Raw genomic sequence first — 18,120 nt, 5'->3', positions numbered from 1 at the left:
GATGTTCATACATTCCCCACTCACCTGTCTATAATTTCAATATGTGGACTACAGTATAGCATAGCTACTGGAAAGCATTAACATTATAAATTATTTCACACTTCCAGGTTTGGGTGAACAAATGTTATAGTTTGGCTTTAGTAAGATGTAGGTTTCAATGTTCTTCTTATTTTATTTTTTTACTGTGTTTAATTATACTTTCTTTGAACTTAATGATATAACTAAATATCATCTTTAGTTACTTCGACAGCCAATTTTGCTGGGAGAACATATAACTTTAAAGTGGGGGTTAGGACTAGAGGAGAAAATGTTTGCCATTTCAGAAAATGTAGGCATTTTTATGTGAACTTGTTCCATTAAACTGAAAGTCACAAAAAGAAAAACTATATACTGTACAGTACTTGTTTATTTTTTCCTTAGCTTGGTGTGAAATATGAACCTATCCCAGGAAAGCAGTTACAACTTCCAAAATACAGTGTATATGTCTATACATTATAAAGGAAGAACAATTTTATGAGTGGATAAGTTCGATCTTTATAACACTGTTTTCTTGTCTGGTTTTTCAATAGACTGTAGAGCACGAAGGGAAGTTTTACGATTGTGACTTTCTCCCATTCATGGAGATTGGAACCGTTGCTCACAAATACTATCTTCTCAACATTCGTCTTCCTGTGAATGAAAAGGCAGGCATTAATGTAGGAATTGGTGAAATAAAGGATATCCGTTTAGTGGTAAGTATCTGTTAATATTTTTTATACTAATTCTCTGTATAAGCATACACGTAAGCTGCAAGCCTAACAGAATCCAAACATCTGTATTAATTTCATATATTTGTTGATCTGTTCCAAACTTCTGAATATGGAATTAATTGGCACATACTATTCTACATTCTTTGTGGTTAGATTCTACCAGAACTAGATTAAAAATGTGGACAATAGAATTCGTTTCAATAAGTGAGCATGGAAATGAGTATATGATGCTCCTTACCATTCAAAAGAAGAAGCATTTGAATGGTTCCACAGTGTTTTAAAATCTTCTTAACTAATAGATTTGGTAGCTGGGGAAGTAGAATCAAAACAGAATTGGCACGTAATTATTGGGGATGTTTTATATTGATTACGGGATCTTATGCAGCTGTGCTAACTATAAAGAAAACAAAAATAAATGTTGTCTCTTACCTCCTATAATTACTTTTTAAAACATAGAATTAAGTGCATGATCTTTGGCATGGGGGAAAAGAAAAAGAAGAAAAGAATATTTATTTATTTATTTATTTAATTGGATTGATATGCCGCCCCTCTCCGAGGACTCGGGGCGGCTCACAGCATGTACAGAAAAACAGGAAACAATAATAACAACAATCCAATTATACCTTAAAAAACAATTAAAATTCTAATTAAAAATTATCAATATCATTCATTCAGCAGTCAAACTAAGTATTCATCAGTCAGGGGGGAAGGTCTTAGGAACCCCAGGCCTGGCGGCAAAGATGAGTTTTAAAACTTTTTCGGAAGGCAAGGAGAGTGGGGGCAGTACGAATCTCTGGGGGGAGCTGATTCCAGAGGGCCGGGCCCCCCACAGAGAAGGCTCTTCCCCTAGGTCCCGTGGCTGGAAATGTGGAATGTTGTCCCTGTACATAGTTGCCATTTCCCTGCAGATTTTCTCCCTTTTGATGCCTCTTCAGCCATTATGCTTCTTTGCACCCATGAAATTAACTAATTTTTCACTTGCTCTGCTGGTAATCGCTTCCTCCATGCCTCCAGGAGCAAGCAGCCATTTTACTAGACTATCAGCACCTGTCTGTCACCTGACTATGAATTACATTCTGCAGACAGAGCAAGAGTAATATGGCTTTCTTTTCTTCATCTTCTAAGAAGCTAAATTAAGAATATGGGATGTGATAAAAGGGGCATACTTAGATTGCATTTTTATTTATTTTCTTTACATAAAATTACAAAAAGTGACTAGTGTCATTTAAAATCAGATTGCAATTTGTGTGGCTTTTTCTTTGAGGACAATTCAGAAGCTACTGGAGAATACTAGCACTCGTCTGAAACCAAATAACATTGGTCCAAAAAGAATTGCGCTGGGTTGTTGTTTTTTTGTAATTATTATTATTTTATTATGCAGTTTTCTTTGTTACACATAAAATTTCAATATTCACAATAGTAGTGTACTTTCTGGGTACAATCTGTTTGAAATATACATAATAGATCTTATACATACAATAATTATGACTTATTCTCAAAATCAAATCGCCATGGTCTTCACTTACCCTTATTAAAAATTTTCCATTGTTTAATTAAATGTTCTGTTCAGTTTTGTCTATAATCAAATCAATAATATCCGATATTATAAACATCATGTAAACATCACATTTATAACAATTATCCTCCAAGTCTATTAATAATAATGTTTATTTATCCTAATTATTCAATATTCATTATTTAATTACAATTACTTCATCTTTGTTTACATATCTTCCCTGATTCTAAATTTCTAACTTCTACTTCTGTTTTTTAATCATTAATAAAATAGTTCCCAAGTTAAAAAGTAACATTTTCTTCATGTCTAGTTATGACCTCTATACTAATTTTTATTTATTTATTTATTTATTAAAATATCTTTATTGAATATTTACATTTAAAACAACAAAAACAAAGACAACAGAAACCATACAAACAAAAACATAACATACAAGAGCATACAGCTTTATCATATATAGGTTACTTTGGTATCAGAACTTAAGCATCTAACACTTAACATATAAGCCAGCTATTCTGTTGAACCTTGTTCCCTACAGCCTATCTATATTTTATTCTATTTCGTTTTCTAACGTTATACTAATTTTTCATAGCACAGCTCCTATATTAAACAATATTCTACACCTATCCCTCATCTCTTGCCTGTTTTCGTATCTTATTTCTTATTGAATTCTTGGCGCAACTCCCATACTCCTCCCTTGGGGTCTTATATCTTCTTATATCATTCATGTTTGATCTACGTATTTCATCGGTCTGTGTTGCTTCTCCACTATTGAGCCTTCAGTAGACCTTTTAGTGATCCTTTCCTCACCTCAGGAGTATCTTTCCATGTGTTGTGGTTAGCTCTGACCCAGCTCCTGCCCAAAAGGACTGTGGGGGTGGATGTGGGTGAAACATCCAAATGTCACAGGCCTGTTTTGCTGCCGACAGCTTCGGGCATGAATTATCTTCTGAAGAAGGGAGTGTCTGTGAGATGGGACCTTCAGAGGGGGGCCTGGCATGCAGCCTAGGAAGATGCCAGTCATTATCTTCCTTATCTTCGATAGACTCTGATGAGGAATCTCTAATAGACCCACGCATGCGCAGAGCTATGCATAGAAGAGAACAGCTTCGCAGATATTACAGGAGATAATAGAGTCCACCTGTGGTTGGGTGGGGTTCAAGTAATTAGGGCTGCTGTAAAATGGGCAGTGTGCTGGCCTCGCAGTGTGGAAGATTATCAGTTCGTGGAGTTTGCATTGCCGTTCCAGATTTTTCCAGGACCTCGTGTTTGGATTTCAGGACTCTGACCATAAATCATAGTGTGTTTACAACGTCTGAAAAGGAATAGCTGTGACGAAATCACAGCTACTGGTTAATGGACTTAAGTTTGTTGTTTTTGTTATTTCACTGCATTCAAGTTGTTTGTTTTTACAAGTGAGCCCTTTGAATTCAAAAGAGGGGTTTTCTTCTATTTTTCTTTGGATAAAGAAACTATTGTTGCCTTGTCCTGTGTGTGTGTCTGTTTTTGCTACTTTTACATTTAATTGAAGACTCCTGCCGGAAGCCGGCAGAATACCATGTATTCTCTTCTGTTTTTTGAAATTTGTTTGTTATTAGTCAAATTTCAAATTTAGCAGTTTAAGGTCCTAATACTTTATAAGGTTGACCTTCTTAACATGCGCACTGGAGCTGATAAAGGGCAACGCCTCACATGCCCTCTGGTATGGCTCTGCCATAGGTTCTCCATCACTGGTATAGTGCATATTTTAATATAAATAGTGTGTTTATATTATTTGTCTTTGTTGTTTTAACCTGTTTTTAATAATATCTTTTGGATAAGTGGGAAGGGTATGGTAGTTTAAACAAATGAAGCATTGCAAGACTAGGATTGGTATTAGCAATGTGAAGAAATGCAAGCGCTGAAACTTAAGTTCACTTTCAGGGTATCCATCAAAATGGAGGCTTCACAAAAGTCTGGTTTGCCATGAAAACATTCCTTACGCCCAGCATTTTCATCATCTTGGTTTGGTATTGGAGACGGATCATGCAAATGACACGGTCACCTGTGCTCCTGGAAAAGTAAGCAATGATCATGAAAGTTCTGTCTTGTTTGAAAGAGGAGACCAAATCTTGTGTAGTTGTTGGAATGGCAGTTATTGCTGAGGATCCCATGCTACCAGTTTATTTTACAGTTCTGCTAAATCAAGATTGACTAATTTAAAGTGTAACATGTAATAAAGTAGGTTGGGATAGCCTGGTGTCCTCTAGATGTACTGTCTTGAGTTCCAATGTTAAAGAATTCTGATGCTAGTAATCTTAAGACATCTGGAAGACCCCTGTATTGAAGCATATTCTCCCTCTATTCACTTCCTAAATTTGGCGGTACCCTATTTTATCTTCATCTTGTAGCACAGCTAAAACAGCTTTCTCCCAACCTGATGACTTGTTTTGCCAACATATTGTATTTGAAAAATAACAAGATATCTGTCTTATAGCATTCAAAATCTTATCACATTATAGATTCATCTACTTGTGGTTGGCAACAAATTTACCAGCTGTGGACAGGTGCACTGAGGCACTAATTTATTTTTCAGGTAGACTTTACTAACTAGAGTTAAGGTGAACTTTTCATGTGAATTCAGAGAAATGTTTTAAAACAGGGCTGTCAAATTTGTGGCCTGCAGGCCATGCCCAGTTTATGGGGGGAAGTTCTGATAGGTCACATGATATCACTGTGATGACATGAGTTTGACACTCCTGTTTTAAAAACTGAGTCAGTTTGATACCATTGCTAGAATTGTCCTAGATAGGTAGTGTTCTGTCTGGGTCCCTCCAGAAGCCAACACCAACCCCAAAAAAGAAGCCAGACACACTGGTAAAAAGCAAAGGCAGTTTATATAAGTCAAAGCAAACACAGGTAACAAAAAACTGTCCTTCCAAATAGGAACACGCTGGAACTTCACAGATGTTTCACGAAGGCCATGAAATAAGACAGGATACTTGCTGTCAAAAACAACTCTGGAGATAACAAACTTACGCCTCCCCCAAGTCTTCCAGATTTCTAGGCCACAAGCCAAGATCAGAGACGCCGAGATACAGAGCAGGGTCACAGGACTTCCATTCGATAACGCTCCACAAGGCTGTAAGGGCTGGCCTGCCTTTTTCACCCCTGCTGAGGAGAACCACACCCAAACCCAGCTGTTGCCAATTCAATGGTACAAATACCTTTCTAATTGGTCCCGTCTCTGAGCAGCACGTCGCTGTCTCATGTCTATTATGGCCTGTGCTTCCTCATCCAGTGAGTCCAGGCTACTGGCTGGGGAGAGCCCACCCTCTGGGGGTTCTCAGGCTGCTCTCCCTCCTCCTCTTCCTGACTTTCCTCTCCCCCGTCTGCCTGTTCTTCCCCCTCCTGTTCACTGTCCTCCTCCTCCGGGCATGGAGCCAGCAGAGACGCAGCCGGTCCCTGAGGAGCCTCAGGCTGAATCACAACAGGTAGACAGACAGACAATAAACATATAGAATCAGGAGGAATATTGGGTGTGTCTGTCCCATCCCTGGTATCTCTAAATTTTGGGGTGGTGTGCAGTTTCCATCAGTGCAAAGCTTGTATCGGCCTTTGTAGCATGTCAAGTAGGTGGAGCCAGGGGTCCTTTTAGGAGGCATTTACCTGAATATTACATAAAGCTTATTGGAACAACTGATGAAAATGGAAGAGTTTTTGAAAATACTATTTTACTATTTGTTTCAGGATAATCTTTACCCTTGGAATCTCTATGACTTTCATAAACATTCCAGTAGAGTGGTTTTCTATTGGTTTTGACTGGACGTGGATGCTGCTTTTTGGAGATATTCGTCAAGGGATCTTCTATGCTATGCTCTTGTCTTTTTGGATCATCTTCTGTGGAGAGCATATGATGGTAGGTGCTCTCACATGAGTTTGTGAATATTCTGCAAAGTAATTCCCCACTTTCTAGCGCTCCTGTTATTCTCAGGAAATAAGCCCATGAATTGAGCTGGGTGGGGATTATGAGAACCAGCTGAAAGTTATGAAGATAGGAAGAGCTTTATTATCAAAATGAACGTCAAATTAAAAATTTCTTAGTGGAATAAGATTTTATATAAAACAGTGCTAAAAGGTCCTATCATTTTATACTGTTTGGATCTGGGGATGCGGAGTTATTCCATAGTCTTATTTAACTTTACTAAAGCATGAACATTTATTTATTTATTATTTATTTATTGGATTTCTATACCGCCCCTCTCCGAGGACAATTTACATTGTATAGTAAGACATGTCCATTTCTTGACTGTCGTTCTAATATAAAGTATGATTTCAGAAGACAAATCCATTGCTAGAGTTCCTGTTCTAATTAAAGTGTTCCCTCGATTTTCACGGGTTCAAACTTAGCGGAAAGTCTATACCACGGTTTTTCAAAAATATTAATTAAAAAATACTTTGCGGGGGTTTTCCCTATACCCCGGTTTTTCCCACCCGATGACGTCATATGTCATCGCCAAACTTTCGTCTGCCTTTAATAAATATTTTTTTAATAAACTTTAACAAATAAACGTGGTGAGTAATAATCTGAATGGTTGCTAAGCGAATGGGAAATTGCAATTTAGGGGTTTAAAGTGTTAAGAGAAGGCTTGTGATACTGTTCATAGCCAAAAATAGTGTATTTATTTCCGCATCTCTACTTTGTGGAAATTCAACTTTCGCGGGCGGTCTCGGAACGCATCCCCGCGAAAAGCGAGGGAACACTGTATACCTGCGAAATCAATATATTTTGTCTCATCTAATAATGATTTTATTACTTTCTTATTTAATCTGTTTTAGGATCAGAATGAACGGAATCGTTTTGCAGCCTACTGGAAACAAGTTGGACCAATAGCTGTAGGCGCTTTCTGTTTGTTTGCCTTTGATATGTGCGAGAGGTAATTAGAATGCCTTCTTTTTCACAGCTTTTGTAACTTAGCTTTACTGAAGATATTTTAAATTTTTTAAAAATTGTACAGGCAGTCCTCAATGTACGACCATAATAGAGCCTGCCCATTACACTCATAAAATATACATTTTGTTTCTTTTGTGCAAAGAAAATGTTTGTAAAAAGAAAGTATATTTTCAAACTTATTGGATAGTACTAAAGAGAGTAGTGCCCAGCTTAAAAATCTTTTTCTTCCCATAAGTAAATGTAAACATCATAATAATCTTCTCTTCTGTTATAACACCAATAAGCTTTGAATAAGAGCAGAGAAGCACAGGATTTTATCATATCTCATCACACATTATGTCACTGCAGAGAAAAAGGGTAAAGACTTATATTTTTTGGTTCATTGTTTCTGGTAGTATATAGTTCCTTCTCAGGTTGTTTCATACAAACAAACAAAGGGTTCAAGTTAATAATAAAACTATTCTTTTATTTTTATCTGCAATGTGAATATTGTGGAAATAGATAGTTGAGCATTTATAGAGTAGAATAGAATAGAACAGGAATAGAAATAATTTTATTGGCCAAGTGTGATTGGACACACAAGGAATTTGTCATGCTGCATATGCTCAGTGTACATAAAAGAAAAGATAAGTTTGTCAAGAATCATATGGTACAACATCTGATGCTGGTCCAGGTACACACAATCCAATCATATTAGAAACCAGTCAATATAAATTGTAATGATACAAGCAACAGTCATACAACCATTTGTGGGAGGAGATGGGTGACTGGAACTATGAGAAGATTAATAATAGCGCAGTTCTAGTTCTGTGAAGTGAAATACAGTTTTTAAAGCAATTAAAAGAACGTCACTTCTCCCTTTCATAAAGCTCACAAGGACTCTTTAGACATTGTTCCTCTAGTCTTCCCAAATAGTTCATTATTTTTACATGTGCTGTATGTATAATTTGATCTACTGATTTTCTTTTCCAGAGGAGTGCAATTGAAAAATCCATTCTATAGCATCTGGGCTACAGATGTTGGCACGGAGTTGGCTGTATCCTTTGCATTTTAGTTCATTCAGAACCATCTTCTGTGCTCTGTCCCCAAACTCCTGAAATTTGGTGAGGTAAAGCTAATAAGCTGATAGGGTTTTTTTTTTTCATTTAAACTTCATGGAGAGTTTAAGCATCCTTTGAAATGGTTTCGTGAATTTAAGGTAATGTATAGACAGGAGGATCCACAGAAGGTTTACTTTCTGTGGATATCATTAGATCAAGTATTGTAACATTAATTAAAGGCAGCATTACGTTTCTTCCCTTACCATCATGGCATAGGATTGACCTTGGGTTTATACCTTTCCAGAATAAGACATTAGGAAATGGAAGCTGAAACCACCTAACACCAAACGATGAGGACTTGGGTATGGTCCCAAAACTCTCTCCATGATCCAACAGAACATTTAAGACCAATATCTCTCAGGTAGATGTCATGGTCATAGGCAATTCTATAGATCAGTGCTTCCACCTGCTGGTTTGGCATCAAAGTTGCTTATAAGTCATAGAATAGAATAGAATAGAATTTTATTGGCCAAGTGTGATTGGACACACAAGGAATTTGTCTTGGTGCATATGCTCTCAGCGTACATAAAAGAAAAAGATACATGTCAAGAATTATGTGGTACAACACTTAATGATTGTCATAGGGGTCAAATAAGCAATGAGGAAACAATATTAATAAAAATCTTAGGATACAAGCAACAAGTTACAGTCATACAGTCCTAAGTGGGAGGAAAAGGATGATAGGAATGATGAGAAAAACTAGTAGAATAGTAGTGCAGACTTAGTAAAAAGTCTGACAGTGTTGAGGGAATTATTTGTTTAGTAGAGTGATGGCGTTTGGGGGGAAAACTGCTCTTGTGTCTAGTTGTCTTGGTGTGCAGTGCTCTGTAGCGACATTTTGAGGGTAGGAGTTGAAACAGTTTATGTCCAGGATGTGAGGGGTCAGTAAATATTTTCCCCGGCCTCTTTTTGACTTGTGCAATATACAGGTCCTCAATGGAAGGCAGGTTGGCAGCAATTGTTTTTTCTGCAGTTCTGATTATCCTCTGAAGTCTGTGTCGGTCCTGTTGGGTTGCAGCACCAAACCAGACAGTTATAGAGGTGCAGATGACAGACTCAATGATTCCCCTGTAGAACTGTATCAGCAGCTCCTTGGGCAGTTTGAAATCCAGAAAGGCAGAATTCTATGTGAGTGACATTGCTATCCTTATTGCAACCAGGTTTTAGTAATGTTAGTTGCCAGGTGTGCCTCTTCATCTACTTTCAGATCATCAGTGACCAAGATCTTATCATAGATGAACCTGGAATTTTCTGTATCAACCTGAGGCCACCAGAGATTGAGCTTGGGAATGAGACCATAGAGCGGAAGCAAAAACTGGTACCAAAGTACCAGCTCCCCTTCCAATTGAATGGCTTATCTACACCCTCTCTCATGATGCCTGATCTTTACTACTTGATAAATTCACTTTCCCCATCAATGTCAATATTGCAACATGGAATATTAGGCTCAACCACAACCTCTATTTATCCCCTTAAATATATTCTTCTTCTTGCTCAGAAGTCAGCAGTCTAATGAAGGTGCACATACCAGCCTTTTCGTCTATCTTCCATGTCCATCAAATTATCTAGTACCTAAATTCAGCCTTCCCCCCCCCCCCGAATCTATAGAAAATACTTGCTTAATAACTGCCATGGATAGCAACTGTTTGAAGTTATGATTGGGATGAAAAAAATAATTTTATGACTAGTGCTCATACTATGAGAATTCTGGGAGTTGAAGTCCACAAGTCTTAAAGTTGCCAAGTTTGGAGAACCCTGTTTTAGCCATTGTATTTATTTATTTAAATTTATTAATTGCCCAACTCCACTGAGCTATGTGGACTGTAGAAAACTAGGGGGATAAAAACATTAAAAACAGCTGTAAACACAACTTCAGACAGACCCAGACTAAAATGAATCAAGAAACAAGAAAATACACGACACAAAATAATGACCTTAAACAACAGGCCTGGGATCAATGGAAGGTTTTGTCTTTATCTGGATGAGGCATAGCAGATACGCTACCTAGGACATACATGATATTGCTTAATGGAGGGGTCCTGGAGCACACCCACTTGGCTGGAATATACTGGGTGGGCAGAAATGATTGGAGACATTAATAACACGATGAGCTTGCTGAACAGCAACATATTTGTTATCAGGTTTATTTTAGCAAACATCAAGCGGGACAAAAGCAACATTTCTTGCTGTGTTTGCATTTAAGAACAGAGTAGGATTTTTGCAAGCAAAATGTCAAATGAACTACCTACTGTTATTTCCACCTTAACCTTACCACTTAAGATGGCATTTATTATTGTTGCTGGAACCTGCCTCTGCCTCTACTTCTTGTTCCTGTGTTTTATGGTATTTCAAGTGTTCAGAAACATCAGTGGCAAACAGTCCAGCCTGCCATCAATGAGTAAAGCCCGCAGGCTTCATTATGAGGTAAGGAATGTATAAGATGTTGAAGGTAATTGTGTCACTTTGAGGAAAACAGTGTCAGTTTCTGTTGGCATTCCAGCAGGACCATTGTGTGGAACCCAATCTGGTTCAAGGGACAAATTATTCCTACTACCGTAACAAAATCTCATAGGCTGGATTTACATTAGGAACCCTTCAACATTGATGGCTTTGGTAAACTGAAATTTTGCCCCTAAAGCCTTGCCTTGAGCTGTGCCCCCTCTAGGACTGTGTAAAAGGAAACAGTCTCTTTTCTATATGAGAGTATATAGGGTAGAGAGAGATGCTTTTCTCAAGGATGAGAGCAAACACAGTCCCTTCATATATCTGGCCCTCCATAATAAATGGGTAACCAAATGAGTCCAATTACTGTGAAATGCTTTTTTTACCACTACGGCTGAAAAGGATATTTGGGTATAATGGAGACTCTCCAGTAGGATGAGGTGTAAGTAAGACATGAATACACCATTTCCCAAAGTGACATTTCTGAAATCTTGCTAATTGATCGGCACGATTCTTTACCCCCCTATCCCCAGCGCCCCATATGGACCTGCAGCTTTACTAGGATTCACAGCCTTCAATACAGCTCTCACTTGGTATTTGTAAAGAGTGAATGACTGAGAATCAGAAGGCTGGTGGGCAAAGGCTATGGGATCTGGTCTTTTTATCTCGTAGCTGTTGTGGTTGGCTCTGGCCCAGCTCCTGCTCCAAGTAATGTGGAGGTGGATGCAGGGGAAACATCAACATGTCATAGGCCTGTTTTATTGCCGACAGAGTCAGGTAGTGAAGTTTCCTCAGAAGAAGAAGAAGGTGGGGGTGACTTGGAAGAGGGGAGTTTGGCAGACAGCCCAGGAGGAGATCAATCATCCTTATCATCCATGGATTCTGAACAAGAACCTATGACACAACCACGCATGCGTAGAGAGATGCATCGAAGAGAACAACTGAAGGATTATTACAGGAGATAAGTGAGGCCACCTGTGGTTGGGTGGGGCTGCTGTAATTAGTGCTACAGATAAAAGAGCAGCCTGATGGTTTAGCCACATGGCAGTTTATCTGATTCATAGTTTCGTCAAGATCGTGTTTTTTGCTGTTCAAGATTGTGTGTTGACTTTCTGGACTTTAGATTTGGACTCAATTTCCCAGTTATTGGGTGAGAAATTGGATTGCATTTAACCTGTGCCTAGTATGTACCAGAAAATCCCTTTACATTTTAAAAGGGAGCTGTTTCTGTTTTTCTGTTGATAAAGCCTTTTGGGTTTTCCTTCTATTGTGTGGTGTGTGTCTTTCTGGACTAATTACCCTGTAATTACGGGTGGTTGGGACACGCCGGCAGAATAGTAGCGGGCGAAGGTGTTCAACTCCTTTACCTACAAGGCATCAACGTTGACCGTGTTCCTCATGTTGCCCTTATAATTAGTTAAGTGCTGCAGTCCCTGCCACACTTGCTTTGGGTTGTTATCTGCTAGATGGTTTTGCACCTTATGTTTGTATTGTTGTTTTGCATCTTAATGCCTCTTCTAAGGTTTGCCCTGGCCTCTCTATCTATATATATATATCACTGTCCCCTATCTTAAAAGGCAGAATCCTGGGCTCTCAAAAGTGTCCGTACCACAACAGTCATTCAGGATTTACAATTCCTATAGACTCTGATGCACTTATCCATTGCTACATTGTCAGTGCACACTTTGATGTAAGAGAGTACAGCATCCATGTATTCAGGCAAGTCATGATACACTCTACTCAGTGGTTTTAAAACAGTCCTGCAGCTGACTTGAGAGAGGGGCGGCATACAAATATAATAAATATTATTATTATTATTATTATTATTATTATTATTATTATTATTATTATTATTATTATTATGAGCACCCACTGGCTGTTCTGCCCCAGTTAAGAATGTAGGAAATCCAGTTTGGATTAACCTAATTTAATCAATAAACTACTACTAATAAATGGCTTTGTAGTGGAGACACACAAACACAAATCTAAAATCAATCTTTTGCAAAAACTCAGCTGCTAAATAATCTTCATTAACAGCTCTCATAAGTTCAAAAAGTCTTAAATTATAGCAATGCAACTATTTCTTATCTCATAAAGTCTCAAAGGGTTGGCAAAATGGCTAGAAAGTCATCCTCAATAAGCAAGCCAAAGCACTAAAAACACAGTGAAGATTTTCTAGACACCAGGCACTCACAACGGATACACAATTCTAAAACATTGTTTCCTGCAGCCTTTCAGCTGCCTCTGCTGTTCTTAAGTAGACTAGGGGAATGGCCAATCTATCCCAAGTCTTACTCCTGAGCAGTGTTCCCTCTAATTTTTTGGGGGGGTGGGCGGAAAAGTATAGTGTCTGAGCGGCAGTCCCTTCGGGACTGGGCGGCACAGAAATATTAAATAAACAAACAAACAAAAAACCCACCCTGTTTTGCCTCAGAGAATTTCAAAATAAAATACTGTACTGTGTGTCTATAACAGTGAGCTCATAATAGGGCAACTCTATCAATATCAAAATGCCACTTAAATAGTTGAGCTAGTTTCAAACTAGATTTTGATTTTCTTTCTCTCTTCCTTACTCCCATTCTTTTTCTTTCTCTTTTCCTTCCTCTCTTTTTTCTACCTGTTTCTCTCTCTTCCTCTCTTCCTCTCTCTCTCCTTCCCTCTCACTCTTTCCCTCTCGGCTTCTGGGCAGGTTTGAAAAACTCTGAGTTGATGATGATTTTTAAGTGAGCGATTGCTCACTGCTCAGCTTAGAGGGAACTATGCTCCTGAGGAGACCTCCTCTAGAGTAACCATTCCTGCCTCTTAGCAGCTCTGCGTGCTCTTGCATTAAGAAGAAGTCTCTTTTTCCTCATACCTGCTATGAGGTGCTGGAGGTCCTGAAGGGCCTAACTGAAACTATGTGTCTGACACCAAGTCCTCGCCAGCCTCCTCACTGTCCAACTCAGGTGCCAGCTACACAGGCCACTGACATATCACCAAGTCGGTCTCCTCTCGAATGGGATCTGCTATTAGCTGCATGGGCCACTGGGGGGCCACAACACTGGTCAGGATTTAACCATTTTCATGTCTGACTGGGTTCTGTTCCTGAGAGGGACATACTGTACTTCGGGCATAACAGGAGTGAAAGATCATTGGATGTACCCAAGTGGGGGAGGGGGATTGCTTTGTATGCCTGTTTCAGGTTAGAGTACACACAGTCTGTTCTTCCCTGTGGTGGAGAACTGTACATATTTAGACAGGCTTGATTGAAGTCCTCAGCCACGACAAGAGCGCCCTCTGGATGACTTTTGCTGCTGCTTGGAGATGATGTCATATAGCTTAGAACAGCATTCGCTGGCTGGGGAATTCTGGGAGTTGAAGTCCAAATATCTTCAAGTTTATTTTATTTATTTTATTTATTCATTTGTCCAATACACAAATACATAGGGGGAAAAATAGACATGTACTAATATATATAAGGGTAAAGTGAACTTAGAGGAGAGGATATATGAAAGAAAGAAAATATATATGATAAGTGAGAGAAAGGAAAGTCAATTGGACAGGGGACGAAAGGCACACCAGTGCACTTATGTATGCCCCTTTTGCTAAGATTGGGAAACACTGGCTTAGAAAACGCCATGCTGACATTGGCATCAGGTGCAATATAAAAAGCTATACTAATTAAATTAGCACGAGGTGATGCAGGCTGTATAACTGCAGAAATGTCTCCAAAGAGCACTGCCTCAATGGCTTGAAGAAATAGAGATGAGAATCACCCCTAAACCCTCCGGGACGTCTTCCCCTTACTATATAGAATTTTCTTCTTCGGAATCTTCGATTTGCAATATTTCAATATTTTTCCGTTGTTTCTCTATCCCCGATTAAATTTGCTTCTCTTTCTTACAGGGGCTGATTTTTCGGTTCAAGTTCTTGATGCTGATCACATTAGCTTGCGCTGCCATGACAGTAATATTTTTCATTTTCAGTCAGGTGAGAAATCTAAAATGACTACGGGGAAAATTATTGCTATCTAATAGAAATGTGTTCTGCTGCTTTGTTTTTTTATATCCTGAGGCAACGTATCAACAAGGGATCTTTTCATATCATCATTTCATAACTGAGGGAAAAGAGAAAGCCTCATAGATTTATTTCCCTGGTTTAACATTAAACCCAGCTGTTTTTCTTGTTGTTGGCTCAGTGCAGATAGGAGAACATTACATTAAAGCCATGCACTGGAGTGAAGGCCAGAAATAGATGTGTTTTTTGGGAGGGAGAGCCTCTCTACTGCAGATGAAAATCATTGACTTTGCTTGACTTTGTTTGTTTGGGCTAAATCGATGCTTATGTCTACACTGCTGGATATATAACAACTTTTTCTCCTGTTTAGGTGTCTGAAGGTCACTGGAAATGGGGCGACCTTACATTTCATTGGAACAGTGCCTTTTTCACGGGGATTTATGGAATGTGGAACCTTTATGTCTTTGCCCTGATGTTCCTCTATGCACCTTCCCATAAAAATTACGGTGAAGATCAGTCAAACGGTGAGATGCCCTTTCCTGCAGTTGTGATTCAGTTGCACTGCAGTTCCAACTAATCAGTCAATTAGGACTTCAGCATGCTTAGAAGGTCCCTAGCATTACAGTGTTCCCTCGATTTTCGCGGGTTCGAACTTCGCAAAAAGTCTATACCACGGTTTTTCAAAAATATTAATTAAAAAATACTTTGCGGTTTTCCCCCCTATACCACGGTTTTTCCTGCCCGATGATGTTATATGTCATCAGCAAACTTTTGTCTGCATTTAATAAATATTTTTTTAAATAAACTTTAATAAAGAAACATGGTGAGTAATAATCTAAATGGTTGCTAAGGGAATTGGAAATCGCAATTTAGGGGTTTAAAGTGTTAAGGGAAGGCTTGTGATACTGTTCATAGCCAAAAATAGTGTATTTACTTCCGCATCTCTACTTCGTGGAAATTCGACTTTCGCGGACAGTCTCGGAACGCATCCCCCGCGAAAATCGAGGGAACACTGTATACGCATAGTTTTTTTGATTATGGGTTTTAACTGCTAATAAATACTCCAAGTTAGTGTGGTTATTTAATTTGAATTTTAGGGCCATCCATTTCGCAGGTTCTGAGCTGCAAACAATATAACAATAAAAGTAATTTTAAAAAAGCAAAAGATAACAGGTTACTTAATAGGTTCAGCTACTTTCCTGACCCCTGGTCTTGGGAGAACAGTGAAGTCTTAAGAGGTTTTTGAAAAGGTTAAAGGAAATTTAGATTGTGGAAACACCTACTAAGGAAAGAATGGAAAAGAAATTTCTGGCTCAACCTGAGAATTGATTCCTTCCCCCCCATTTTGATTACACTTGGTACAGCCCAACTATAACAGCTTGTTGCATAATCCTGAATCAAAATAAATCTTGTACTAGATCCTGAATTAATGGAAAGATGATTCTCAGATCCTATACACCCTGAGATTTAGACACACTTATTCAATTGAAGTTAGTTAGTTAGTTAGTTAGTTAGTTAGTTAGTTAGTTAGTTAGATAGATAGATAGATAGATAGATAGATAGATAGATAGATAGATAGATAGATAGATAGATAGATAGATAGATAGATAGATAGATAGATAGATAAATAACCATCCTATTGCCAACATTTATTTTTATTAAAAAATAAATGCAGGGCAATTGGATTTCAATTTGTTTGCTTCCCACCCCACCACCACTGCTTGTTGTTAGAGAGACTGTTACTGAATTGTTACTGAAATATGTAGATGCATGTAGAATTGCACAAAGTGGAGAAGTACAACATGTTAGCAATAGCACTTTTTAGCAGAGCCAGCCTATTGCCCCCACAACCCTGGTCCTCATTTTATCCACCTCGGAAGGATGGAAGGCTGAGTCAACCTTGAGGCGGTGATGAGATTTGAACCGCTGACCTGCAGATCTATAGTCAGCTTCAGTGGCCTGCAGTACTGCACCCTACTCACTGTGCTACCTCGGCTCTATGAAACTTCTACATTGGAATCTGCTTATTTCTTTCTAAATGCTGGGGTAATTTTGCGATAAACCCATTATCCCAGTTATGCATTCATCTCAAATGCAATTTTATGTTTTCAGGCGACTTGGGAGTTAATACCGGAGAAGAACTTCAGCTCACGACTACCATCACTCATGTGGATGGACCAACCCAGGTTTACAAACTGGCTCGCAAGGAGGCCCAGGAATAATGAGCACAATTTTACTTGTGCCTAAATACAAATTATACAGCATGATGGTAGTATCTTCTTGCAAGGATTTGTTTGGAATCATCTGAAGGCTGTTTTGCAGAAAATAATGACTATCTGGCAAGAACTAATGGGATGCTTATTATCCATGTATCTTTCCTGGGGAGAATCTTTTGTCAAGTTTGAATTCTTTTAATTCTTCATCTTGGTCAATAGTCCCCAAACTCAAATACGTTGGGTGTACAATTCCCAAAGCCAGCTAAACTAACCAGTTTGGGAAAGACTGGTGCCAAGTATTAGCACCAGGAATGAGGTGGGAGGAGTGGTTACTCCATAAGTATTTCCTCCTTACCTTTGGGTGTATTTCACTACTTACCAACACTCCGGCTGCTGCTGCTATGGATGTTCTTGGGAAACTAATTGGAATACATTATATGCTTCCTATGTCAAGGTTTTATACAACAGTCCCAGTGCATATGTCTGGAACCAGTTTAGTTATTTGCATCATGTGTAGCCAGTTCAATATTTACATACTTTAATGAATGTGTTCATGACTTTTTTTTCATAGTCTAGTGTAACACTGCCTTTTCTAAAGTTGAGTACAAAAAGAGGACATTTTGAAACCTCTGTTGATGTATGGATACGTGTCCTGAACTCTTAACAAGTCTTTTTGATGTAGATATCCTTTTATATATTTTAAGAATCATTGTTTACTTCTATATAATTCCATAGAACTGAATGGGGTGTGCAAGCGTGTATGTATGTGTTTTAAATTCTTTTTTCTTTTTCTTTCTTTTTAAAAAAAATGCTCTAAGTAGCCCTGGGGACCACTGTAGTTCATTTTTTTGTACTACAAATAAAGTATAAAAATACATTGTTTTTTGTTGGCTGAAATTTGTAAAAAAAAAAAAAAGGATATTGCTGCTGTATTTTAATCTGTCATCATCACTGTGCTTCTTTAGAAATAGTAAACATAATTGGGATAATGCTGACATCTATTGGAGACCAAATGCTCTTGTGAACCACAATTACTCTAACTTCACAGTTGAAAATCTGGTTTAAATAAACAAGTGGAATAAAATCTATATCTAAGAAACAAAAATAATAAAATATGAATACAGTATGACATGTCTTTAATTATCATTTGGAGCAAAAAAATCAGGAA

The 18,120-nt window shown here is 38.3% G+C and overlaps 1 protein-coding gene across 2 annotated transcripts in view; it reads left to right on the top strand.

The window, feature by feature from the left end:
- The window catches only part of WLS (Wnt ligand secretion mediator), a 48,022-nt gene extending 30,193 nt beyond the window's left edge, over window positions 1-17,829 (top strand). For both annotated transcript variants that reach the window (XM_070746133.1, XM_070746135.1), the window contains exons 4-12: window positions 570-731; window positions 4,189-4,325; window positions 5,995-6,163; window positions 7,084-7,181; window positions 8,171-8,234; window positions 10,579-10,722; window positions 14,626-14,709; window positions 15,107-15,260; window positions 16,849-17,829. In XM_070746133.1, coding sequence (XP_070602234.1) covers window positions 570-731; window positions 4,189-4,325; window positions 5,995-6,163; window positions 7,084-7,181; window positions 8,171-8,234; window positions 10,579-10,722; window positions 14,626-14,709; window positions 15,107-15,260; window positions 16,849-16,958 — 1,122 coding nt within the window. In that variant the 3' untranslated portion in view covers window positions 16,959-17,829. The remainder of the gene's footprint in view (window positions 1-569; window positions 732-4,188; window positions 4,326-5,994; window positions 6,164-7,083; window positions 7,182-8,170; window positions 8,235-10,578; window positions 10,723-14,625; window positions 14,710-15,106; window positions 15,261-16,848) is intronic.
- Window positions 17,830-18,120: the final 291 nt, after the last annotated feature.

This window comes from Erythrolamprus reginae, chromosome 3 (assembly GCF_031021105.1).
Source record: "Erythrolamprus reginae isolate rEryReg1 chromosome 3, rEryReg1.hap1, whole genome shotgun sequence".
Taxonomy (NCBI): Eukaryota; Metazoa; Chordata; class Lepidosauria; order Squamata; family Dipsadidae; genus Erythrolamprus; species Erythrolamprus reginae.
This window is presented reverse-complemented; position numbering and strand designations above follow the sequence as displayed.